The sequence below is a fragment of the Bombyx mandarina genome, chromosome 19, assembly GCF_030267445.1.
Source record: "Bombyx mandarina strain Sakado chromosome 19, ASM3026744v2".
NCBI lineage: Eukaryota > Metazoa > Arthropoda > Insecta > Lepidoptera > Bombycidae > Bombyx > Bombyx mandarina.
Genome location: NC_143225.1, coordinates 9100324 through 9126519, shown reverse-complemented (window position 1 = coordinate 9126519; position 26196 = coordinate 9100324). Strand labels below are relative to the sequence as shown.

The 26196-nt window shown below is 40.0% G+C and overlaps 3 protein-coding genes and 1 pseudogene across 4 annotated transcripts; 1 reads left to right on the top strand and 3 right to left on the bottom strand.

Moving 5' to 3' along the window:
- Positions 1-714: 714 nt before the first annotated feature.
- Positions 715-12769, top strand: Cdk5 (Cyclin-dependent kinase 5). 2 transcript variants are annotated; one of them, XR_016324688.1, is made up of 3 exons: positions 715-1480; positions 3498-4424; positions 4746-12769. XR_016324688.1 is itself a non-coding variant. In XM_089735361.1 (2 exons), the coding sequence occupies exons 1-2, from the start codon at positions 823-825 to the stop codon at positions 3734-3736; spliced, it is 897 nt and encodes a 298-aa protein (XP_089591487.1). In that variant the 5' UTR covers positions 715-822; the 3' UTR covers positions 3737-12769. The 2 variants fall into 2 exon arrangements, 1 of the variants encoding a protein (XP_089591487.1); XM_089735361.1 differs by having other exon boundaries at positions 3498-12769.
- Positions 12770-13200: 431 nt separating this feature from the next.
- On the bottom strand, positions 13201-15153 carry LOC149500861 (uncharacterized). Its single transcript, XM_089735357.1, has one exon. The coding sequence runs from the start codon at positions 14567-14569 to the stop codon at positions 13463-13465; it is 1107 nt and encodes a 368-aa protein (XP_089591483.1). The 5' UTR covers positions 14570-15153; the 3' UTR covers positions 13201-13462.
- A 3641-nt stretch (positions 15154-18794) lies between these two features.
- LOC149500860 (DNA replication complex GINS protein PSF3-like) lies at positions 18795-19943 on the bottom strand. Its single transcript, XM_089735363.1, has 3 exons — positions 19750-19943; positions 19397-19665; positions 18795-19109 (listed from the first exon to the last, which is right to left on the bottom strand). The coding sequence occupies exons 1-3, from the start codon at positions 19916-19918 to the stop codon at positions 18885-18887; spliced, it is 663 nt and encodes a 220-aa protein (XP_089591489.1). The 5' UTR covers positions 19919-19943; the 3' UTR covers positions 18795-18884.
- A 3251-nt stretch (positions 19944-23194) lies between these two features.
- LOC149500859 (uncharacterized) lies at positions 23195-25129 on the bottom strand (annotated as a pseudogene).
- Positions 25130-26196: the final 1067 nt, after the last annotated feature.

The window sequence follows — 26196 nt, the reverse complement described above, 5'->3', positions numbered from 1 at the left end:
GTGTTGGACGGTGAAATTTGAGGGGATTGGGTTCTGTAGGTTGATGAGGGGCTATTTAAAAACACTCTGCTTCATGGTTAATATAATTATATTGCAAACACTTTATACACTATAACATTATTACAATGTTTTATTTTTTATAAAACTCTTAGATGTTGCTCTGACCGTGTCTAGATGAGAAGTCGTTGTCTTCACTGACGAGAACAATTATTTATTTTAGACATTTAAAATAATTCCAATATTCGAAATCTGTAACCTTACATGTGTCAACTGTTGCCGGCCATTACTTTCATATTCAAACTCCAACATGTAGTATGTGGTAATAAAACAGTGGACTTTTTAGCAGGAATGCGAGGGGTGAAGTTGTGTGAATTGTTTTATTCTGTATATTTAGTGTTTCTTCAGGCTTAAATGTGGTAGTGTGTGATTAATCGTGGCTTATTAACTGTTTAGTATCTGTAAAAGTACACAAATATGGGAAAATAAAACAAAGTCGCTGGACGTAGCTTCTCGGGATCTTCCAAAAAGTCCACAAAAAAGTCTCAGTAAACAACTAACTTCTTACTGAGATTATATTTCACCCCATACTATCTCATCTCATTTAATTTCATTTCATGTCAAGTGATTAACGTTCCAAATTAATCAAATTCATTTAATTTCACTTCATATTATCATTATTAAAAAAAAATCAAAAGCTTAGGCTGTATAGTAAGATACCTGTGCCTGTCCGGTTGGAAAAATAGAACAACTACTCAAAAATCAGTCAGTCTAAATTAAAAACAATCGATCGAGCTGAAGTGAGTAAATCTGTAGTTCAAAAATATGCAAAAATATGAGAAACTTGAAAAAATCGGTGAAGGAACCTATGGTACGGTATTTAAAGCCAAGAATAAAGAAACACACGAAATCGTAGCGCTCAAACGTGTTAGATTAGACGACGACGATGAAGGAGTACCATCTTCCGCTCTTCGTGAAATATGTCTTCTCAAAGAATTAAAGCATAAAAATATAGTGCGACTTTACGATGTATTGCACAGCGAAAAGAAATTAACTCTAGTGTTTGAACATTGTGATCAAGACTTAAAAAAATACTTCGATAGTTTGAATGGAGAAATAGATCTAGATGTTGTGAAATCATTCATGTATCAATTACTTCGAGGACTAGCTTTTTGTCACAGCCACAACGTTCTCCATAGGGACTTGAAGCCACAGAATCTCTTAATAAACAAGAACGGTGAATTAAAGTTAGCTGATTTTGGTCTGGCCAGAGCTTTTGGCATACCAGTAAAGTGTTATTCCGCTGAAGTTGTAACCTTATGGTACCGGCCTCCTGATGTATTATTTGGTGCTAAGTTGTACACAACAAGCATTGATATGTGGTCTGCTGGATGTATATTTGCAGAACTTGCAAATTCGGGCAGACCGCTATTCCCAGGTTCAGACGTTGATGATCAATTAAAGAGGATTTTTAAGCTTTTAGGTGAGTTCATCATAATAAATCTCCGTTAAAAGTTTTATTACTCTATTATGAATTTAGGAAGCCTAATTATGTTTTAAGATTGAAAGCCACATAAGGGCTCTTGGTGACAACAAAAAGTCATATTACAAAACTGGTTTATATCTTAAATTAAATATGAATGGCTCTGAGCTTAATACCAGCATTAACTGCAACAGCTACTTATAATTATGCAAAAGTAAGGACTATGATCCTGTCTGATTGATGTCTTATTTAAAGAATCGGACAGATTATAACTATATGTAAAATAAATTTATTGAATATTAACTCTCCCAACAAACTAAAAGGTAGGCTTACAATATACCATATCACCATTGCTACTTTTTTGTTGGGGGCTGAGTAAACAGCTGTCTGTCTGATAATTCCACACATACTATTTTTTTAGTCAACCCCCTATCAGATTGCAGATTCTGCATAGAAAAGTTAGAAACAATCCATGGGCTGGCATAAAGATTACCGGCCTGACAAAAGTTGTTAGCCTAGTCCCCGAAGTACAAAATAATATAAGAATGTTAATCCCAACACTCACAGTCGAACAATTTCATTAACTAGGTATAGTGTTTCCTTTTCTATAATTTATTGTAATTGATGAACACTTCAACAAATAAATAATAAATTAAGTATAATTTTTTTACTAAAATAGTCAATAATGACATCATGTGCCAACTTAAACTAAAAAAAAAAATGTGAGCCGACACGGGACGCCTGGCAGATGTGAAACATCGACATTATTTTGTAATTTTGTAAAAGTAATATGCAGAAATAAGATATTGTGATAGGAACTAAATATGTGATAAGGATAAAATAAAATATTACGAAAAAATAATTGGTTTCCAAGTAAAACACAGGTTATGTGTACTGTAGTAAACAACACTGTATACACTACGGAGGATACACTACAGGTATCCGAGCTCAGTGTAGCGAGAGAGATGGCTTAACGCCGGATCGAGTGGGAGAGAATCGCACAGTCGATTGCCCATGGCGACGCGTCGCCACACCGTACACACTACTGCAAATAGACTGTATATATATATACCATCATATAGAATCGCCAGAAATCGGTTTTACGTGCGGCTATAGATGTTTCACATCAAAAATACATACCATTAAAGTTTGAACATGTCTCAAATTTTGTGTTGTTATTGAATTGTTTGCTGAGACAATTTGTAGAATGAATTCTGCCCATCATAAGATTTCTCCTTCTGCATTTCAGAAACTTATGGTAAACATAGTAATTTTTTTTTATTGCTTAGATGGGTGGACAAGCTCGCAGCCCACCTGGTGTTAAGTACTTACTGGAGCCCATAGACATCTATAATGAAAATGCGCCACCCACCTTGAGATATAAGTTCTAAGGTCTCAGTATAGTTACAATGGCTACCCCACCCTTCAAACCGAAACGCATTACTGCTTCACGGCAGAAATAGGCGGGGTGATGGTACCTACTCGTGCGGACTCACAAGAGGTCCTACCACCAGTGATTACGCAAATTATAATTTTGCGGGTTTGATTTTTATTACACAATGTTATTCCTTCACCGTGGAAGACAACCGTGAACATTTGTTAAGTACGTACTACATCAGAAAAATTGGTACCCACCTGCGGGATTCGAACACCGGTGCATTGCTACATACGAATGCACCGGACGTCTTATCCTTTAGACCACGAAGACTTCAAATATAATTGTTTTTATTTTTTATTATTGCTTAGATGGGTGGAAATATAAAATTAAAATATAAAAATGCCTACAGAGTGTACTGAAGTGTTACAAAATAATAGTTAACTTTTACATATTTTTACTTATTGCCTTACTTACTCGCCAAATCTAGGAAAATTACAACAAAGCTAATGCATTGTAAATATTGTGCCATTTGCAATGACTTATTCATTGACATACAAATAGGAAGTATGTCACTGGTATTGTATAGGTGTATTAATCTGTCAGTTATCCTATTTCAACCAAACTATCTTTACTTATCAGGTACACCCAATGAGGACACATGGCCTGGAGTAACTCAACTGCCGGACTACAAACCTTTACCTGTTTATCAGCCAAGTTTAGGCCTCGCCCAAGTTGTACCACGATTGCCGGCTAGAGGTCGAGATCTACTCGCTCGGCTCCTCACCTGTAATCCAGCTTTAAGAATGCCAGCTGATGATGCAATGGCGCATGCGTATTTCCATGATCTCAATCCGTCAGTCAAGAATGATCGATGTTAACAATCAATACATCCGTACAAATGTACGTCAGAACTTATTTATTGTGAAAAGAACTATGATGAAATAGAAGAGTGTTGTGAGGATGAGACTTAATTAGATTTTAAGAAAAGTACTGCCAAATACTGTATTTTTACCAAGTAATTTTCAAATACCATAATATTTTTTTTTTTTTTTTTATATAATGGCAATCTGCTGCTACTTTCAGCAATTTCTGCCAGTGTCGTGTTATGGCTACACATGGAACATTGTCGAGCTATTTAAATACACTTTTTATTATGAAAAGTATCCCATTTTGGAAATAATAATGTTGCCTGGGACTAACACAAATTTAATGTTACTATAAACTTACATATTATAATAAAGATTATGTACAGAGAATAATGCACTACATATAATTATAATTTTATAGAGTTAGTAGTTATAAACTTAATAAAAGCATTTATAATACGGGAGTCTGGGAATAGTGAGAGGAGGTGACGGACATTTACCGGCCGTTGAATTTTCAGTTCGCTAATAACTTGGTCCCATATGAGTGAGTTGTTCAAGCGACAATTGAGGAAAATGTGATCTATACTGCCGTCGTCCAAACCACATTCACACAACGAATTGTCACGTATTCTAATTTTATGTAGAAATACCGGAGAACAGCAATGACCTAAACGAACTCTACAGAGCACAGATATAACAGGTTTGGAAATCTTTTTGAATTTAAAAAACCATGGTTTTGTAGGAACGGTGGGTTGGATTGAAGCATATAAGCCTCCCTTCGTCTTACTGGACTCTGTCCAGTAGGCTTGCCATGACTTACTTAAATTAGACTTAGCAAGATGGAGTAAATCATAAGTTTGGACAGAGTGATGTTTTAGGTCGGCTAGGCTGCTGGAGATTGCAGCTTTGGCCAATGAATCAGCAATCTCATTACCTCTGATGCCAGAGTGGCCAGGAATCCATACCAAGATAATGTCGATCTGCTTTTTCGAGCATGAAAACAAACAATTTTTAATTTCAGAGATTATTGAACTGTGGAGTTTATCCCTGAAAGGGTTTTTGACGATAGCGTCCAGGGCACTTCTAGAGTCTGAAAAAATAACTGCCCTTGTAATAGTGCTATGGGAAAAAACAAACTGACAGGCTTCTAAAATACCAATGCATTCCCCAGAAAACACAGATGTTTCCGGAGGGCACCGGAATTGAAGGAAAATGTTGGAATTTTGGTAATAAACTGAGACACCCGTCCCACTATGAGATGAAAGTTTCGAAGCATCAGTAAAAAACCTGTGATAATCTCGCCACCTGGACTCAACTATGGACAAGAATTGTGTATTGGCCTCAACAGTTTCCTTGTCCAAGTCAATGGACGCAATATGATTTGGTATGAAGCTTAAAACTTCAATTGGAGAGTCATACATGGGGAATCTATTACACTGCTGGACATGAGTTCTTTCCTCAATCATACGGATCTTCCTAAAAGAATTCAAAATAAGTGGGGGATCCTTATACTTCCAGTAATCTACGTTCCCATATAATCTATCTAGGTGGATGAGTTTTGGCAGTATCATATGGTTTTTATGGAAGTATGCTTTAATTATAAACCTATCTGCAAGATACTGCCTGCGAAGGATAAGAGGTGGGTCGGCACTCTCCACCTGCAGGGCATTGCTTGGGCTGGACTTCATACAACCCAATATAATGCGGAGAGACTTTGATTGAATGGCATCCAATTTTGCTAATGCTGTTTTGTTGCAAGGGTCTAATAAGAAAGAGCCATAATCCAATAAACTTCTTATTGTAGCATTATAAATGAGTTTTAATGTGATAGGATGGGCACCCCACCAAACACCCGCAAGAGCCCGCAACATATTAATATTTCTCTCACATTTACTAATTGTGTAATTAAAATGTGCGATACCGGATAGTCTAGAGTCCAAGACGACGCCGAGAAATTTCACATTATCTTCGACCTTGATGGGAGATCCTTCAATTTCTAGATGTACATCTGGTATAACTCGTTTACGAGAGAAAACCACAACAGAGCTCTTAGAGGCTGACAATTGGAGTCCATGAGCAGAAAGCCAATGATTCAGAGAATTGAGGGATATTTGCATGGATATGCCAGCGTCAACTATGGATGGGACAGCTGTATATATGCACAGGTCATCTGCATATTGTAAAATATGGCATCCGATGTTGAGTGACCTATGCAAATCAGATGTATAAATGTTGTACAGCAAGGGACTCAACACCGAACCCTGGGGGAGACCCCTCCAGAGCAGCCTGGATGTGTGGACAAGATCACCAGGGATGTGTACGCTAACAGTACGGCCTGCCAGAAAATTACATATGCAACGTTGTATCTTTACCGGAACACTCAGCTCACGTAATTTACTTCTGAGCACGGAAAGAAGAACATTGTCGTATGCAGATGAAATGTCTAGGAAACAGGCCACAACCGACCGGTTTTCACTGAAGGCAATTCGCGTATCAGAAATAAAGGTGCCGATGCTATCTAAGGTACTGAACCCCTTTCGGAATCCAAACTGAGAGTCTGCTATCATTCCCTTACTTTCCACATACCACTCCAACCTATTTTTAATTAAATGTTCAAGGATCTTACCAATTACAGGGGAGAGTGCAATAGGACGGTAGTGATCAGGATTATCAGGAGATTTGCCTGGCTTCAGAATAGGGATGATTAATTGAGATTTCCAAGCGTCAGGGATATAACCAAAATTAAAACATGTATTTATTAAATTTAGAAGGAACTGACGACTATGTTGACCAGACATTTTGTAAAACGAGTAGGGAAAGCCATCTAAGCCAGGAGATGAGTCCTGGACATATTTAAGTACAGAATTTAGCTCATTTATGGAGAAAGGTTCGTCTAAAGGATCAACAGCGAGCATATTAATTGCCAATGAGGGACATTCATCAACAAGAGGAGCATAGGCAGGAGCCAATCTGTTAATGAATTGTAGGGCGATGCTCCGTGAGATATTGGGAGAATTTTGAGGGAAGCATCCGCGTCTAAATTTTTTATAATTTTGCCAGACTAGGGAAGACGGGGATGAAGGTGAAAGAGAGGAACAAAATTTTTTCCAACTCTCATACTTTTTTTTCTTGAATGTGCGCTTGGATTTAGCCACTATTCTGTTAAATTCCCGAAGGTTGGAGAGGGTCATATTCTTGATGTAATTAAATTCAGCTTCCTTCCGGGATTTAATAAGGTCTGTGCATTCTCTGTCCCACCAGGGAGGAGAAGATAATTTTCCCAAAGATGAATTTTTCAAGGGAATACTCAGATCTGCAGCAGCTGAAATGGAATCTGAATACAAACTCAAACAAGCATCCAAATTGTCAAAAGAGATTTGGGGAAAGGAAAGGATTCTTTTATCTAGATTCTGTTGGTAAATGTCCCACCTGGCGTCAGTAATGCGATACTGCAATAAGGGAGTTCTATTTTTGCTGGGGAGAGACCTATTGGAAAAGGTAGAACAAATAGGGTAATGATCACTACCGTATGTTAAATTAAGACGTTTCCAGTCTAGGGAATTTACTAGAGTGGATGAACACAGTGTTAGGTCCACACAACTTCTGCTTTGACCCGGTCTAGGGAGTCTAGTGGCTGATCCATCGTTAAGGACGTATAACCCTATTTCATCTATTAGCTCTGCCAAATATGTACCTGAAGCGTCACAATGGTCAGATCCCCACAAGAAGTGATGACAATTAAAATCTCCCATAAGAATAATTGGGTTCAATAAAATACATAAATTTCTTAGGAAAGGAATACATATAGGGACAGAAGGAGGGAAATAAATGGAGATAAAATTAATACCAATGATGTTAACACCAATGGCATTAATCTCGGCTCCATGAGGAGGAAGAGAAAGAGAAGAAGAAGGGAAGACATTGTTGACCAGTATAGCAGCACCACCATACCCGTCATCACGATCATCACGGTAGGTGCTATAACCTGGGATGTGAAATGGGAGATGTGGCAAGAGCCACGTCTCAGAAATTGCAAAGATTGCGGGATTATATAAATTGATTAAATGGAGAAAGTCATGTTTTTTTGGGAGGGCGCTCCTGGCATTCCACTGCAAGAGATTTAGATCCATTATGGTGGGAAAAAATACTGTCAATTATGTCATTGGCAACGTGGTCAGGTAGGTTAATTTTAGTTAAAAGAGAAGCTAGTAGTTTAATTAGAGAGAAGATTTCACTAGAGGGAATATCTTCAGAAGGAGAAGAATTTTTACTGAGAGCGCAGCCATTAGTAGAGGGAGAAAAAGAGTAGGAATTAGTAATAGCTCTATGGGTTCTTTGATCATAGCCCGGGACGTGAGGGGCATGACTTTTAGGCTTCTGGAGGATCGTTTTTCTGTAGGAGGAAGAGGAAGTCTGAGGATGGAAACGTAAGGACGAGGGGGCTGAAGGAATAATATGAGTTGTGGGAGGGACTGATGCTGAAACATCAGCAAAGGACTTTGACACAGTAGGGAATGTTTTGGATGCTTCTGCATATGAGATGTTGTTCTGGGCCATAGCAACTTTAATATTTTTTTGTCTCTGGTATTCAGGGCATTGCTTGCTATTAGCACAGTGAGGTCCAGAGCAATAAAAGCAAGTTGGGTCCTCTTTAGTGCAGTTCTCACCAAAGTGTTCATCACCACAGCGGAAACAGCGGGGCTTTGAGCGACATTGAGTTTTTGTATGACCGAATTTACAGCATCCAAAGCATTGTACAGTAGGGAAATAATATATATCTACAGGGAGGGAATTGAAGCAGCAAAAGACACGTTTTGGGAGGGTCTGACCATCAAATGTAAGAACCACAGAGGAAGTAGGTTTCCATTCTGGTACCCCATCAGTAATAACTTTGTGATTAATGCGTCTCACCTTCAGTATTCCGCCACAACCAGATGGTGTCTTAATATTTAAAGCTATCTCTTCTTCTGACCAGTCATTAGGCACACCCTTAATAATACCCATCCTAGTGATATTATAAGTCGGGATTAATGAGGAGTATCCATTTTCTAACAATTCTTTGTTGGCCAAAAATGAGTTTGCATCCTCTGGAGATTTAAACTGGACAGCAATCCTATTCCGACCTATTTTTTTGACTCCATCAGGAAGAACATTTTTAATATTAAGTTTGATCATCATCTGTCCAAACTTAATGGGGTGGAGGGTAGTTCCCGATTTCGGGTCAGATTCTATACGAGTAACATGGACCAAAAATGGAGCCACATCCCTCGCAGAATAGCGTTCGCGGCTATACTTATTAGGTGCTAACGGTCGTTGTTGTTTGGAAGTAGACAAAGCAAGATCATTATCATTGTTGGTTTCGAGAGCTCGCTTACGATGATGTGCTTCAATCGACTCGAAACTAGTTAATGGTACAGTAAGGACTGGTGAGTATGTAAAATCACCCTGAGGATGTTGTCCCTCATCGTTCCAGGTTAAACTAGGATCTGGGGGACGGCCAGGGGGTCGATCGTCAACCTCCATGATCGGCCCGCATTGACTATGCGAGATTAAATAAATGAAAACTTACCTTATGGCTTCACACAAAATTTGACAATTACAACAAGAAGAACAAACACAGATAGATATAGGCAGCAAAAAATATAACCAAAAATACAAACAATTAAAAATTAAAAGGAAAAATCGTTCGCATGTGCTAACCATCAAACACCCTCCCCAAAAATTTCAAAAAAAAAACTACCATAATATTGGGAATTGATGTCGACGTTTGAAAGGCAAACGTGACAGCGACAATAACTGCTTTGTACATAAATGATCGGCAATAACCATATTAGATGCGCAAAAAAAAAAAAATATTTCTAGGTCTATTAAAATCATTTCAATCCTACAGCTACTAGCTAGATTCTACTACAGCTAGATTCGTTAAAATATATTTTTTTCTTCAGGTATTTCAACTTTAAATTAGTCTACTGTAAAGTTCACGCATTGTCGCTTAGTCACGTTTGCCGTTCAAGCGTTGATATGTTTCAAATTATATTGATAAGGTTCCAGTATTTGGCTACTAGTGATATTTTTAATCGATTTTATAATTATTACTGAAATGTCCTAAATTAAAATGAAGTTAACTTTATGAACAAATAGTTTACAAATGGACTTTAATAATGTGTATAATTTATGAAAGATGAAATGATGAATGAAAAAGTAAAAACATAAATATTAAGTATAATATTGATGTGTAAAACATAAATGCATCTTTGAAACAAAACAAAATTGATTGTTAAAATGAAACTTATTTATATTTAGCGATGAATATGTAGAGTCAGCTATCTGACTCTACATATTTAAAAAACTCACTTCACAAAATTGTAAATGCGCATTCACATTATTAGCAACTGACTCCACTCAAAGTGCATTTAAGTTATGCGCATAGTATATTAGTTATTTATGTAACTATTAATTAATTATCAATTTTACTACAAACAGTAATAGAAATCTGATTGTAAACAATACAATCCAATCTACATATTCAACTGTGGCACAGTAGCATGATCAAATCAATCTAGTTGCTACTGTACCGTCGGGCGCATACTCGATTCCCTGACAAAGACAGTCTTTGTTTAAGATTTTGTTATCGGGGTATTGTTTTTGCTCTGGCCTCGTATGTATCCATAATATAGAAAATATCCTAGCTTTAAAAATTTCGTGTTAACAACTCGTCTTGACTTATTCTGTGGTCAAGAAAGGTGTTTAACTTTACAATAACTTTGAATTAAATAGTTAAAGGGGAATTTAATTATATTGGTACTAAAACATTTTTTTAACAATAATTTATTGTATTTTCATGTTCTAATGGAAAAAACCTAGAAACTATAGTAGAATTATTTTGTCGGTGCAGCTTGGGTCTTAAAACATAGCCCTGGTAGGGCGGTGAGCATGTTGCGCGGGCGCAACGCCATTATCGATAAAAACAAATGAGTCATCGAAGGCAGATACACGGCGGCGGGGTGATATACGAAGGGTGGTGAGACATTGTTACGTTTATGAGTCATTTAATTTTGTACTTACCTGCAAATTATAGTACATTATGTCGAAGAGAAATGTGTTTTTATGCATTCGTTTTCTGAATTTCTTTAGTGACACAATGGCTACTCCTTTGTTTTGTATCAAAACGGCAGAATTTATTCAAAATAATATTTGCACGTGTTGTTGTCAACAATGTGTTAAAATTTTTCACTGAAGAATAGATCCCGAAAAGTTACAAAGTGCTAATTTTTGCCGTTCTCGTTAATTTGCTGCGTCGATATGTGGTGTAAGTGTTCGTTGATTTTTTCTTTCATTTTTATCACTAACCCACAAAATGACAAAACTAAATACACTATCGATAACGCTTATCGACAACAATAATGCGCATCACTGTGCCCGTCCATAATGCCGGCCGCTCACATGCGCGCAAATATTCGTACATTGTACGAATGTTTGCGCGCATGTGAAGGGCCGTCAAACATTCATTCACAAACTTAGCGGCTGTGCAAATGGGTACGCATACTCAATTTGCGAACCCGTTTGCCCTTCCTCCTACACTTGTTTACGAATGTCTCACGAATTTCTCCTCCTTTTTAAATCGTCAATAGAACATTGAAAAGAAAAAGAGTTTTGAATTCTTTCCCAGACATCATTAACAGCCATGCTGTTTTTATGGGATTTCTTTTGATGAAGATACGCTACACAGTAGACGTCACGATCTATGAAAATAGCGAAACGGCCGTTGCCTTCGCAATCCTGGGCGCAACTGGTCACACGAATGTGTGGGAGACTACGCGAAGGACTACGCTTTGATGTCTGTTAAAAAACCGACACAGCTTGGAAAACCACGAATGCAGCGAAAACTTTGCATAATCATTTGCAAATGTCGTCCTACACTTGCGGGTTTGCGTGTTCGTGCGAATGTGAGTGACCGGTATTAGGCTCGTGAGCGGAAGAGAGAGCGAAATACTCGCTTCACCGCTCCGATTTGTTATGACCCAAACTGCACGGACAAAATAATTGTACTCTAATATTAAAATATATTAATTCCCAGTCGAGTTAAAAGTTTCAAAAAACAGATCAGAAGATTATTAGATTGGCAAAATCATTTACGATAATTAACTCTTTCACCAAGTATCTTTCGTCAAAATGGGTCTAAACGAATTTCTCGCTAAGAGCAAAAATCTTAGCGAGGGTTAATGAAATTATTTCTGATTCTGATTCCTTTAGAATTAGAACAATAGAATTAATTATAGTGACACGTAAAGTTGACTATAAATAAAAAGCGTATTAAAAATCAAATTTATTACAAATGATTATTTCTGCTTCGTTTTTGCCTTGTCTAAATGTTATAACACTTATAACCTGCAATTGGGTGACACGTCTAAAATATTCACTCGGCTAGTCAATATGTAAGAAAAAAAATGTGTGACCGTGATTTCGAATCAAATCGGTGACGTAAGTGTTGTGAATGTGAATTTATATTATGATAAAGCGGTCGCCGGCCGTACCTACTAATGCATAAACTGCAGTTAGACTAACTGCAAAGGAAGACACTGCGTAGAAGGGTACAAATCAATTTTACTCTGAGTAAGGGAGCAGTGTGCTTAGTGCGAGATTCTTAACGTTCTCGATAGCGTAAAAGTTAACTCAAATTTGTGCAGTTGGAACAGCGCCCCTAGCGGCAAACGTAAGCGAACGCTCCTACTCCAACTCCAACTTTTACGCTATCGAAAGCGTTAAAAAAATCGCACTAAGCACACAGAAAACGAATCACGATGAACACACGTCAACAAAGGATCATACACATCTAGAGGCTGAAATAAAAATAAAATTATGGTATTACTTATTTTGAACATAAATATTTTTTGTTTTAAGTAATTTTATATTTATTGAACCTGCTTTGAAACGCAGATGACATAGTACGACAGCTCATTGATAATTTAATTAGATAGTCGGCCGATTTAAAACTTGCACTGCGTGCAATACGAAAAACCGTAATAAAATCAATTTTAAAGTCAATGTTTTCTTTGTTTCCTCCTTTTCTGAATCACTATCATAATCATATCAGACTCAATAATTAATACAAAGTATACCATTATACCTATGTACATACATATATACCTGACCTGGAGTGATGTTATGGAGCAAGCGCAAGACGGTGAGTGGAGACAACTTGTGAGGGCCCTATATACCAGCGGGGTAGGTACCCTATTTTTTTTTTCCTACCTATGCTGATAGCCTTGAGAGGCTATTTCAGCTTCACCCTAACGTGTGTAGGTGAGCTCACGGGGCTCAAACCGGAAAGTTGCTAACACTGACCCTAGCAAGAGCAGTGCTTCGCAGAATCTACCACCGGATCGGAAACGCGACCCACTGAGAAGATCCGGCGAGAAACTCAGTGGGCTGTGTCTAGGGGTTAATTCGCTCGTCGAGCCCTTCGTCGCACCCTAGGGCTACTAATACTATTAAGCACAGATGAAATCACTTCTCAAGTACTTAGTGATTATTATCAAAGCCGTTAGATAAATGTAACTGCTAAAGGTGGATAGCCACCTTAAATGTCTTCATGATTTATTTCGTTCTTTTAATAAAATATAATATAATTGTTTTACTGGAGTACATGGCCATTTGTTAACGTAGTTTCACACTGTAGCGTTGAGGGGTTAGAGATAACAAACTATCATATAGTTTAATAAAAAAAAGTAATTTTAATCACACATTTTCGGCGGCCTCGTCGAGTTCGGCGCTAATGTCTTTAGTAGAAGTCATTTCAGTTCCAGTATCAATATTTTCTGAATAAGATTTGTTTAATAAGGAGGATTGTTGACTCATAGATTCTGTTGTATTTTTCATGGAAAACACATTTTCAACATTCGACGACGCATGCAGAGAGGTCTGAGAAAATTGTTCTGTCAATTTTAACATTTCAGAACCTTTCTTTTCTGTCAATTCATTAGCGTTATACGATACAGCATCGACATTTGAATATAGTTTTTTGGAATCTAGGGAATCACCTTCAAACTGTGACGCTATCAAACGACTATGTTCGGAGATTTCTGCCTTGTTGCGATTTATAAGTTCATTAGCTTCTTTAATTGCTTCATCGATATCTTTTTGTGTCACACCAAATTCACTTCTAGGTTGTAAATCTCGGAAAAATTTAGGCTCATTAATCTCTACATTAGTTTTATATTCTGTTTCCGTAATAGCATTCTTAAATTCCCATTCTTTAGCTTCACTTGTAGGTTTCAATTCTATTTTTTCAGTAATACGTTCCAACTCTTTACGTTCACTTTTAGAATCTGATTCATTTAGTATGTTTTTAAGTTCTGTTTTGTTTATTACTTTGCTATCAAAATTTGAGGCGATATGATTATATCCGCAAAATTTGATTGGTACAACTTTTCCTGTGTCTTTTAAAAATATTTTCGGAGCAATAATACTTAGAACACCATCTGAAGACAAAGTTGAAGTTACATTATCCGCCGGACAATCTTTAGGTAGTACATACCTCCTCTTGAATTGTCTGGAAATGAAACCCGTTTTATCTTGTCTCTCTTCATGTTTTGCTTCTACGATTATTTCACTGTCTGTTACTTTGACACTAATATCTTCCGGTTGATAATGTTGGACGTCTAGGCATATTTTATACTTTTCTTTTTCTTCTATAATTCGTGAGCCAAAATCATTCTGCCAACTTTGATTCCACCATGGCCGGTAAGAATTTTTTTGTGAAAAAGGTATTAGATAATCTTGGTATAAATTTGGGAATGACTGGCCGGAAAATGGTCTAAACGGACAACGTCTAAGAGGGTCCATTATATTTTAATGTACATGTGAACAAATTGGATATCGTATTGAAGTTTGGCAATTGAATCGAATGCATTTATAGAGCTCAGTGTCTTGACGTCAAAAACAATTAACATGGTTGTCTAATACTTCAAATTGTAAACTTTTAATCCATGTCCCAACTTATACCACATATTATGTTTTAAGGATTACTTGTGGCCCGTACGCCTTTCCGGTTTCACCAGGACAGGTGCATGAGCAAAGGCTCAGCCAGGAGGGGTTGGATTTGCTAACAGCTGCCCGAGCGCCTCCGAAGGAGATCTAATAACTCAAAAGCAGCTGCTTCGCGAATGAATCTACTACCTATCGGATCGGAATCGCGACCCGCTGAAAAGATCTGGCGAGAAACTCAGCGACCTGATGCATGGGTTAGGTTGAACGTCAAACTTTTTGTAGAGTTCGACGAGAACGGTTACCGGGATCCCTAAGCCTGCTCCTAGTGTTAGAGCTAAAGGCGTCTAGTGCAAAGGTGATTGGATTTAATGGACCCGTAAGGACGTATCTAGGGCGCGCATAGCTTTATCGAAGTACCGTTCCGACGCTGACTTAATGTATTTCCGCATTCCGGAGTCAGCGTCTCACTTCATACATAGCGTAAAGCGGCTACAAGTGCATATAGACATCATAACCCGAATACCGCTGCTCATCTGGGAACAAATGTTTAGATGTCGCACGGAGAGACTGCCGCTGCCACGAAAAATAACTTCTGAGACCATTTTACAGCGAATTATTGTGTCTGCGTGGAGTCTACTATTGACTATCAAATGAAGCGTGCTGCGAAATTGTGTCAGTCCAACGTATTGTGCTTCATCCTCTGGGTTTCTATCTGGAAATTTCATCCGTGATCATGTACTTTTCAAAATGATCAGTTTCCTGTTAATATGGACCTTGCACTTCAGTGCCCTGTAGATAGATAGCCGATAGTCTCGTATGAACATTGAACTTTACAGAAAATTAGCACGTTGGTATAATGGACCATCCAAAAATTGTTCACTATTTCGCCAGCACCCATGTACCAAATTCGTCAATACGAGTGTATTTTAAATCTAAAAAGAAAATTTGTGATGGAATTAATTAAGTATACGTTACGTACCTATGTAGGTGGGTACTAATTGATTTAACTTTACTTCGTGACTTAAAACACTTATTTTATAAAATGATTTTGATTGGGCGCAGAGGTCTAATATTGAAGAACTAATATACTCAAAAAGAAAAGTTTGAAGTCGTCGTGGCCTAACGGATAAAACGTCCGGCGCATTCGTGTTGAGCGATGCACCGTTGTTTGAATCTCAGGCGGGTACCAATTTTTCTAATGAAATACGTACTCGACAAATGTTCACGATTGACTTCCACGGTGAAGGAATAATATCGTGTAATAAAAATGAAACCCGCAAAATTATAATTTGCGTAATTACTGGTGGTAGGACCTCTTGTGAGTCCGCGCGGGTGGGTACCACCACCCTGCCTATTTCTACCGTGAAGCAGTAATGCGTTTCGGTTTGAAGGGTGGGGCAGCTGTTGTAACTATACTTGAGACCTTAGAACTTATATCTCAAGGTGTGTAGCGCATTTACGTTGTGGATGTCTATGGGCTCCAGTAACCATTTAACACCAGGTGGGCTGTGAGCTCATCCAAACGTCTAAGCAATAAAAAAAAAACCAAAGTGGAATAAAGAAATGGTTAATTCCATTGTATATTGATATTGTGTAAAATTCTCTAATGCAACGATTATAGTATGAAGCATACATTTTATTTACATTAAGGCAATAGTAATTTATCTATAAATATAAAAATGAATTGCTGTTCGTTTGTCTCGCTAAAACTCGAGAACGACTGCACCCATTTGGCAAATTTTGGTCTTTAATTTTTTGTGGAAGTCCAGAGAAGGTTTAAAAGGTAGATAAATATGAAAATGCTCGGAATTAAATAAAAATCACAAATTTGTTTTCTCTTTGATGTGTTCCCCGTCGGACGGATTCATTTTGTTTGTTTTAAGTTTATTTTATACAAAAGTTTCGGTCTTTTATTTATCGATTAAGGCACTACGAAGTTTGCCGGGTCAGCTAGTTTATAATAAAATACAAAATATTGACACCCCTAAGACTGGCATTTCTTGCAAACAAATCTTTGAACTTTAGCTACCTACCTACCTACTATATAAATAGCATGGCATTAATGTGTCACGTATTCCAAGATTGAAAGCGCGATTGCAACGAAAACAAAGCATGCTAAATATAAAGCTGTGGAATTAATTTGTCTGCAGTTGTCTTTTATGCCATATTATAACGAAAGGGTTAATGAGGTGCTTAATATTTCGTATTTTCCTATATGGAGCAGAAACATGGACGATCCATCAAGTGTCGTAAAAAGATTGACGCCTTTGAGATGCGGTGCTGGAGAAGCTTGCTGAGGATAAAATGGACTGTTCACCGCACCAATCTATCCCCAAAGAGTTCCAAATCAAACAAAAGCTTTCGTCGATTGTGCAATTGCGTATCCTTAATATGTTTAGACATATCATTCGTTTTTTTTTGCCTACCTAAGCTGGTAGCCTTGAGAGGCTATTCCAGCGTAACCTTAACTAGTAGGTGAGCTCACGGGGCTCAAACCTGACGACGTTGCTAACACGAACCCTAGCAAGAGCCGTGCTTCGCAGAATCTACCACCGGATCGGAAACGCGACCCACTGAGAAGATCCGGCGAGAAACTCAGTGGGCTGTGTCTGAGGGTTTATTTACCTTCGTCGCAAGCGACAGGTTCGACGAGAACGGTAACTGGTGCTTGAAGTACCTAAAAGCACCGTTAGTGGATCGGGAGGATCCGAAATGACGTGTTTTGGGCGACGTCGACTGCTTTCCATTCTTTCCGCAGGATCGGGAATGTACATAGTTACCGGCGGCCACGATGAGAGGGTTCTCGTGTCGTGTCGCTTTCTCGAAGTGGTATCATTCGTAATGAAAGCTCATTGGAACGAGAAGTGAATCAAGGAAGAGTAGACGGTCAACGCTCTCACGGCCGATCGCCCACAAGGTGGACAAGACTTGATTAACTCATCTACTAAGTGTTCCCTTCCTGAATGTACACGTACCGCCACAAATAGAGAGAGATGGAGAAATCTCTCAAAAGCTACAACCAAGCAATAAGACATACACGACCACGACCACTCCGCCAGGAGTGTACGACTGAGAAGAAGAATAATGAAAGGATTAGCTAGATTAGATTATAATGTCTGGAAAAAAACTTAGCTAGAGCTTCGCCCAACGTACTGCTTCCATCTTTGGACCAAAGACCCAATAAACCTGCTACTTTCATTTGACTTCATATAGATGACTCCATGGCCGTTTGAGCAATATGTGATGAGGTTTTTCAAGGCAGATTCTAAAAGTTTTTAATAGTTGGCCGTAATTCGATTGCCGTCGAATAGCCTTTGTAGGCAGGCACCTGATAGTAAGTGGTTACCGTCGCTCAAGTACGTCAACAATGCCAGGGGCAGAACCAAGTCGCTGCCTACCATTGAGTACTCTTCGCAAACCTAATTTGAAGAAAGATATGTCAGTGCTCAAGTAACGCCGTGGAGGGAGTTCATTACAAATATACAACTTTTTGGAAACAGAACTAGTAGCATGCGATCATTTATTAATATCATAATCCTGAACTTGCAACAACTAAATAGAAATTATGTGGAAACTGCAGAACCTCTTTGTGAAAACAATGTCAGTGTTAGTTTTGCAGTGCCTTTTTTTTTCTGGGTTCGAACTTCCTCCGAGGTCCCCGCGCCTAAGGGGGCGCGCGGGATATGTGGAACTTGACGATCTGCTAATGTTAGGAGCAGAGCGCGGGCCCAAGGAGTTTTAGGGCCCTACCGCACTATACGACTCCTCTGCACTCTTATACCCGACCGACAGGTCGTCGAGGCGATAGTCGACGACCAACAATGCCGATCTCCGCGGTACGGCGGCCCTACCAGGCCGTCTGGGCGATGCTGCTGGTGTATATTTAATATCCTTGTCAAATTTGTTGAACCCAATTCATTACTCATTAATTTTAATGGGTTTGAATTGATACAAAAAAGTATTGAGTCCAATTTAACTGATGTTTATTACAGATATTTTTAAAAATGCTTTTGTTCCTAACATGTGTAAAGAGACCATTCTGGAAGAGGAACCTTCTGAAAATTTACTACAATAAAAACAGTTTAAAAAAATAAAAATCTTAATTCAAACCATCAAAAATTACATCAAGTACTACACATCGTCAGATATTATTTTGTTGGTGTTCAAATGTCTATAGCATTTCCATTTCAGCACGCTTTCTTTTCCTGTGATTTGCAACCATATTAGCTGTTGTCAATGGAGTGTCTCCTCTTTGTAACCAGGTTAAAAATGATCTCTCAGTATTAGAAGCATCTGCAGCTTGTATTCTCTCACTAGCAGAAAGTGGTTGCATTGTGTTTATTGAGTCACTCGACATACTGGCAGCCAATAACATTCTAAACCTTTGACGATATGTCTGAAAATATTGTTTTTTAATGTTAGCATTTAATTATATAAATATTACTATGTTTTTTGTAGTTGTTTGCTTTTGCACATTGTTTATGAGACTTGGAATTGAGCTGTTGGCATACCAGGAATGGTTATTTTCCCTGTTTAATAAGATTAATTCACCATAACAGGTGACTGAGTATTGCAAACAAATAGGTAGGTATTTACTACATTTAGTAAGTAGATGCTCTACTATACTAGTATTATACGTTTCTCTGTTCTAACTTCTATAAGATTGTAATTATCGAAACTTACATTGTTTAATGTAGCAGCAACTTCACTTTTGATATCATGTTTAGCTACATAGCATCCAAGTTCGTAGAAATGCTGCCCTAACTTATGAAGATCGACCGCGCACGCATCCGCATTTAGGATCTCTCTATATGATTCTTTATAAATTTTTGGCAATTCTACGCTAACCAGAGGAGGTCTTCTAGAATATAAGGATTCGGCTAGCCATAGCGGTATTTCTACACTGGAGCCGGCTTTTAGGTCAACATCAGCAGCAGAAGGGTCTAAGAATCCTATAATACAATAAAACAAATAGAAACATTGATATTAATGTCTGCAAGTCATTAATTGGTCAGAAGTTATTACATTTCACACACCCATTTTAGGAAGATCATGTAAAAATTTACATGGCACTTTTTCAGTTGTAACTAATATGTCTGTAATTGATAAATAGCTAGAGTTTTCAGTGGACATTTGTTTTTGTTTTGGAAATATTCTATTAATAATTTTCAGATTTTGAATAAGGCTTTGACAGTTTATTACCATGGCATTTGGTAATTTGGTAGTAGTAGTCGTTTTATTTTTCCAACTGAAAAGACAAAGGTATCATATCATACAGGCTAATCTGTTGTGTATTCTTTTTTTATGAAAAGTGATATAGAGCGAAATAAAATGAAGTTGATTAATTTGAAGCATTAATTAATTGAAATACAACTAATTGAGATGAGATCATATTGGATAAAGTATAATCTGAGTAAAAGGGTGGATATTTGCTGAGATTTTTTCAGTGGACTTTTTGGAAGATCCCGAGAAGGTGTGGCTTTGTTTCATTTTCCCAGATTTGTACACTTTCACAGAGACTAAATACTTCCAGATTTAAGGCTAAATCTTTCTAGTTCAATAAGGCCGTGCGTCGTGATAATCGCCTTCTCGTTGCCGCCGCTGACTACTCCCCGACTCCGGCTCATGCAGTCACCGTCTACGCCTTAGACACGTCCTTACGGATCCATCAGATCCAATAACCCTTACATTAGACGCCTTCAGCTCTAACACTAGGAGCCGACTTAGAAACCTCGGTAACCATACTTGTCAAACTCAGGAAGGGGTACGTTGTGCAAGTCTGATGCAACCTAACCCATATCTTAGCCTGTTAAGTTTCTCGCCGGATCTTCCAGCGGGTCGCAATTCCAATCCGGTAGTAGATGCATTCGCGAAGCAGCTGCCCTTGAGCTGTTAGGTCTCCTTTGGAGGAGCTCGGGCAGACCTTTAGCAAATCCCTCGCCTACCTCGCCCTCGCCCACCTGTACTGGTGAAAACTGCAAAGGCCTCGAGGCGACGAGTATTCATTCCTTCAATTAAAAAAAATCTCATTAAGTAGTTGTACAAACATTTCTTTACATCTTAAGGTTAATTATAAGCGCGCGGGAGATTACATTATATAAAAATATGCATTTTCTACTTTTTCTACATTTATAATATTTTTCTGTTTCTAGACAAAAATTCATATTAGAAAAAGTATTGACCGAAGTGACTTCTGGTGATCGAATCCTTTAAGCAGGTACCTACAAATATTTTTTTAATGACTTTCATGATGAAGAAATAACATCATCATTATCCTGCCCTTCTTCCAGTCACCTGGGGTCGGCGCAACATGTTTTCTCCTTCCATACTCTTCTATCATATACCATTTCTTCGCTCACTTCCCTCCTACCCATATCGTCTTTCACACAATCCATCCATTTCTTCTTAGGTCTACCTCTTCCTCTAAATCCTTCCACATTCATAGTTAACACTCTCTTAACAACCTCATTTTCATTTCGTCTCATCACATGTCCATACCATCCCAAACGTGCACGCCTCAGCTTCTCTGTCACAGGTGCCACTTTCATGATGAAGAAATAACATCATGTAATGAAAATCAAATCCGCAAAAATTATAGTTTGCTTACTGGCGGTAGGGCATCTTTTAAACTCGCTCCATTAGGTGCCACCACCCTACACCTATTTCTATCCTGAAACAGTAATGCGATTCCGTTTGAATGTTGTGGAAGGTGTGTGACGGTATTTACGTTGTTGATGTTGATGGGCTCTGGTAACAACTGAAAACCAGGTAGGCCGTGAGCTCGTTTACCCATTTATGCAATGAAAAAAAAATCCTTTTCATTCCAAAATTACCTAACGTAGATTGGGGGAATCGGGACCCTTTCCAAATCCAACACAAATTTCCATTGGATCTTCTTAAGGTTTAATTAAATTGAGATTAAAATGGTTCTGGCGGCTTAAATTTTTATATACGATGCGTTATATATATATATATATCTTTTTTTTATTGCCTTTGTAGGCAGACGGGCATACGGTCCACCTGATGGTGAGTGGTTACTGTCACCCATGGGCTTCAACAATGCCAGGGGCAGAGCCAAGCCGCTGCCTACCGCTTAATACTCTCCACCATTATTATACATAGTTCATTACAAAATATACTCAAAAACTGACCTGATGGACTGACCTAACTGAACTGATTCCCCATGGCTTTGGGGTGAATCAAGTTACTTAGAGGGACAATAAAGTTTTCCGATAGGGCTGGCTATTTAGTTGATAAGTACCTAACTTTAGGTAATTCATTTTTTAATATCTTTATTGAGTTACAAAAGTTTGATGACTAAATTAAACTATTTAATATTCTTAAATGTAATTTTCGGTTCACCAATGTTAAATCCAACAACTCAACAAAATGAGTGTGCACTAGATATGTGTCGTTCGCGAACGAACGAGTCAAACGTCCCGGGTCTCAAATTCCGCGCGAACGATAGGGTCACTTCAAAAAATATGAGTCGTTCACTAAATCGACTCGTTTAACACAAAACCTACGAATCAGAAGAAAAGAACCAAACGAGTACGACGGTCATTCGGGTCATTTCGGGTTGCCGCGTCTCGCCCCGCGCCCGTCTCGCTTAGTTGTTCGTTCGACTGAACGGGTCGTACGAACCGGATCATTTTGTCAACAGGTCAGTACTGATCTGAATCTCTAAAATTGAACGAACGACACATATCTAGTGTGCACTGTATTGTGACATCCCTATTCTAACTCTAGTCTCTATTCCTCCCAATTGTGATTCATTTCACTTTAATAAAATTTATATAATATATTATTAGGAATCAGAAGAAAAACCATTTAAAAAAATAACAATTAGCACAAGTTTACAGAGACTTAAAACAATGACTCACGCACACCATGTCCACGACTACCTTCTCTCACGAACGCCGCCGATCGAATGAATGTTTCGAGCAAAGGCGTTGCTATTTATAGGCACTGTACCCTCAACATTATTATAAAATTCGTGTTTCCTAAATTAACACTTAAAGTCTTTGAACGATGTTCTCTCAATGAATGTCAACCGACAAATGCGCGGGTGACAGAGCTGCACGCCGGTTTTATACCCTTTTTGTAGGGTATTCCTTACACGGCCTCTCCTGACTGTGGTTCGTCCTCGACCACATAACTGGGGTCCACTCGTAACGATGATGCGGAAGCGTGCGAAAGATCTTGTTAGATCCGCGCCTCCCGAGTGTTCGGTAGGGCAGCCGTCCCAGCTCCAGTCTGCTCCCACGATGTGAGGCTGCACCACGTGTGGCGGGCGTCCCGCTCGACCATCCTGATAGATAATTCTGAAAATGCAGGCAGAGAGCATAAGTAGCTCAGCAGGACTGCAAACGAACTACTCCTTACTCGTGACTCCCTGCGTCGGGCTTAGTGGACCAAAGGCATCATAGTCCCCAACGAGTGAAGTAGCAGGCCGCAGATCGAGCGACATCGCCCTCTGCGTCACTGCCAGTCGTATGGCACCGTGAAGTCGGCGGCTCGCGTGCATCACGTGCAGTGTGCACACGAGCAGCACGTGCGGTCAGTAGGCCAGAAAGAAGAGCGCGCGCAGGCAGCGGCACGCGAGCAGCACGTGCTGTATGCACGCCAGAAACAGACGAGCGCGCGCAGGCAGCGGCACGCAAGCAGCACGTGCAGTATGCACGCCAGAAACAGGCGAGCTCGCACAGCCAGCGGCACGCAAGCAGTACGCGCAGTATGCACGTCTGAAGCAGGCGAGTGCGCGCAAGTAGCGGCACGCGAGCAGCACGCGCGGTATGCACGTCTGAAGCAGGAGAGTGCGCGCAAGTAGCGGCACGCGAGCAGCACGCGCGGTATGCACGTCTGAAGCAGGCGAGTGCGCGCAGGTAGCGGCACGCGAGCAGCACGCGCGGTATGCACGTCTGAAGCAGGCGAGTGCGCGCAGGTAGCGGCACGCGAGCAGTACGCGCGGTATGCACGTCTGAAGCAGGCGAGTGCGCGCAGGTAGCGGCACGCGAGCAGTACGCGCGGTATGCACGTCTGAAGCAAGCGAGTGCGCGCAGGTAGCGGCACGGGAGCAGTGCGTGCAGTAGCACAATCATTCTTAATGCGCATATTCCTGTTATTATCCAAGGGCCAGTGTGCGTCGCCCTTCGTTAAGTGTCTTCTGCATTTGGTTACCAGTGATCCCTGTAAAATGGTCCCAGACCCACTCGTACGAAGATCGTATTAAAAACGTACGAGTGCATTCCACACGCAGAGCGTATTCAAACGTGTGAAGCTTCCCGACACGCCGACCATACTCAAACGTGCCGAGGCTTCTCAATACGCCAGCCTAGGCCGATTGTATTGAGGCATCTCACCGTGTAGGATTAATCACACGAGTGAGGGATACGTAACTAGAGAGCAATCATCTATAGCTCACCCTTCAGGTTCACCATAGGAATACGTATATTTGTGAACAATGATCATTATTAACTTTACTTGCTCTCAAAGAAGGCAGCACATGTCTCAGGGGTCCACTCGCCCCGCCACGACACCATATATTGTGCAGCTGCTTGCGTAGTTTTGCCATAACTGCCGTTGAGCAGCCGTAGGATAGCGTCCACTGGGTAGAATTTCGACAACCTTATACGGGCCACGCATGCCGGAATCAAGTTTACCTGCCGACCGATATTACGCAGCTACCGGCACGTCGCTTGCGTGCTACTGCCGCAGCGAGCTGGCGGCAATGCCCGTGAGGCACCATCCTCACCATTCGGTAAGGTCCACGGATTGCCGGATCTACATTTCCTGTAGACTGCGAGTTATTACCCAAACAAGATTATCGACATTAAAAACGGCTGCTGCTCGTCGGTGCCCGTCCACGCGAGCATCATGTCGCTTTACACTCCGTGGTACCAATTGATAAGCTCTACCTTGACCTAGTTCTCGACGAACTTCACGGCTCCGAAACACCTCAGTCGTGACATCATTAATTAGAGTCCTCACCACAGGTGTGGTGGCGTCTTTTGTACCAGAAGCTGCAGGGCGGATGTCTGTTGTCTTGCGTTTTGTGATGTTCAGAATGAGCTGTAATCTCAAAAGTTGAGTTGACCATTGCCATTGCCAACATAGTCCCGAATTCACCTTCGGAAGTATGCAGTCAACCTCAGGAATTATCTACCTGTGTGACATTACGAGTCACTGGTGACTCAACTAGTGCCTGAACCCTATGAGGACTCGGCCTAACCTGACCTCCACTAAAAATGAAATCAAATCGTGAGTAGATTAGCGTTCGCGGTTCTAATCTGAGGGCCCATTATGCCCCGTATCACTATTAAAGTTTTATCAAAGCACTGGCTGGAGGGTAGACGCCTCAGAACCAGGGATACTAGATTCTACGTGGTCTTGTTGCGAACCAACGATATTCGACATGGGAGTCGTAACTGTCCGTAGAATATCGGTGGTTTGTTCAGCACGCGCCTTATCGTTAGAACGTGTCGCGACAGGTTCAATCGTGCGCGAGCGCGATCTCGACCTCCACTACGAGAGCGGTCCCTACTACGCGACCCGCGTCTAACCCGAGCACGTGACCGACGCACATCAGTACTGCGAGAATCACGCTGGTCTCGGACCCGCAAGCCATCCCGTGAAGTACGACCTCTATCGTTCGTATCGCGATTCTGTCTATCATCTCTGTGATCGCGAGACCTTCCGAAAGCATGTCGTTTTCGATTACGATAATCATCTCGAGACGGTCGCCTCCGTGTACTAAGAGTTTCAGTATGTCTCATTATCACAGTTAAAATTTGCAATCACACAAGAAAAATAACAAATAAAGTATGAAAGCATCAAAGTAAGCAGTCTTTGTAAAACAAAACAAAGTTCAGGGTTTTACGCTACTGTGGGCTATTTGAGTCCTTTATACCACTTCTGATATTAGGAATCAGAAGAAAAACCATAAAAAAAAATAACAATTAGCACACATTTGCAGAGACTTAAAACAATGACTCACGCACACCATGTCCACGACTACCTTCTCTCACGAACGCCGCCGATCGAATGAATGTTTCGAGCAAAGGCGTTGCTATTTATAGGCACTGTACCCTCAACATTATTATAAAATTCGTGTTTCCTAAATTAACACTTAAAGTCTTTGAACGATGTTCTCTCAACGAATGTCAACCGACAAATGCGCGGGTGACTTTTTTTTTTCTTTATTTTTTTTTTTTCCTACCTAAGCTGAGAGCCTTGAGAGGCTATGTCAGCGTAACCCTAACTTTTGTAGGTGAGCTCACGGGGCTCAAACCTGATGACGTTGCTAACACGAACCCTAGCAAGAGCCGTGCTTCGCAGAATCTACCACCGGATCGGAAACGCGACCCACTGAGAAGATCCGGCGAGAAACTCAGTGGGCTGTGTCTGGGAGTTAATTTACTCGTCGAGCCCTTCGTCGCAAGCGACGGGTTCGACGAGAACGGTGACCGGGCGCGGGTGACAGA

Coding starts and splice junctions, on each gene's coding strand:
- LOC149500861 (XM_089735357.1), bottom strand. CDS start 14,569: ATGGACCCTCTTAGACGTTGTCCGTTTAGACCATTTTCCGGCCAGTCA.
- LOC149500860 (XM_089735363.1), bottom strand. CDS start 19,918: ATGGTAATAAACTGTCAAAGCCTTATTCAAAATCTGAAAATTATTAAT. Junction 19,666..19,749: donor ACATGATCTTCCTAAAATGG/GTGTGTGAAATG, acceptor ATTGTATTATAG/GATTCTTAGACCCTTCTGCT. Junction 19,110..19,396: donor TTGCTGCTACATTAAACAAT/GTAAGTTTCGAT, acceptor CAATATTTTCAG/ACATATCGTCAAAGGTTTAG.
- Cdk5 (XM_089735361.1), top strand. CDS start 823: ATGCAAAAATATGAGAAACTTGAAAAAATCGGTGAAGGAACCTATGGT. Junction 1,481..3,497: donor GAGGATTTTTAAGCTTTTAG/GTGAGTTCATCA, acceptor TTTACTTATCAG/GTACACCCAATGAGGACACA.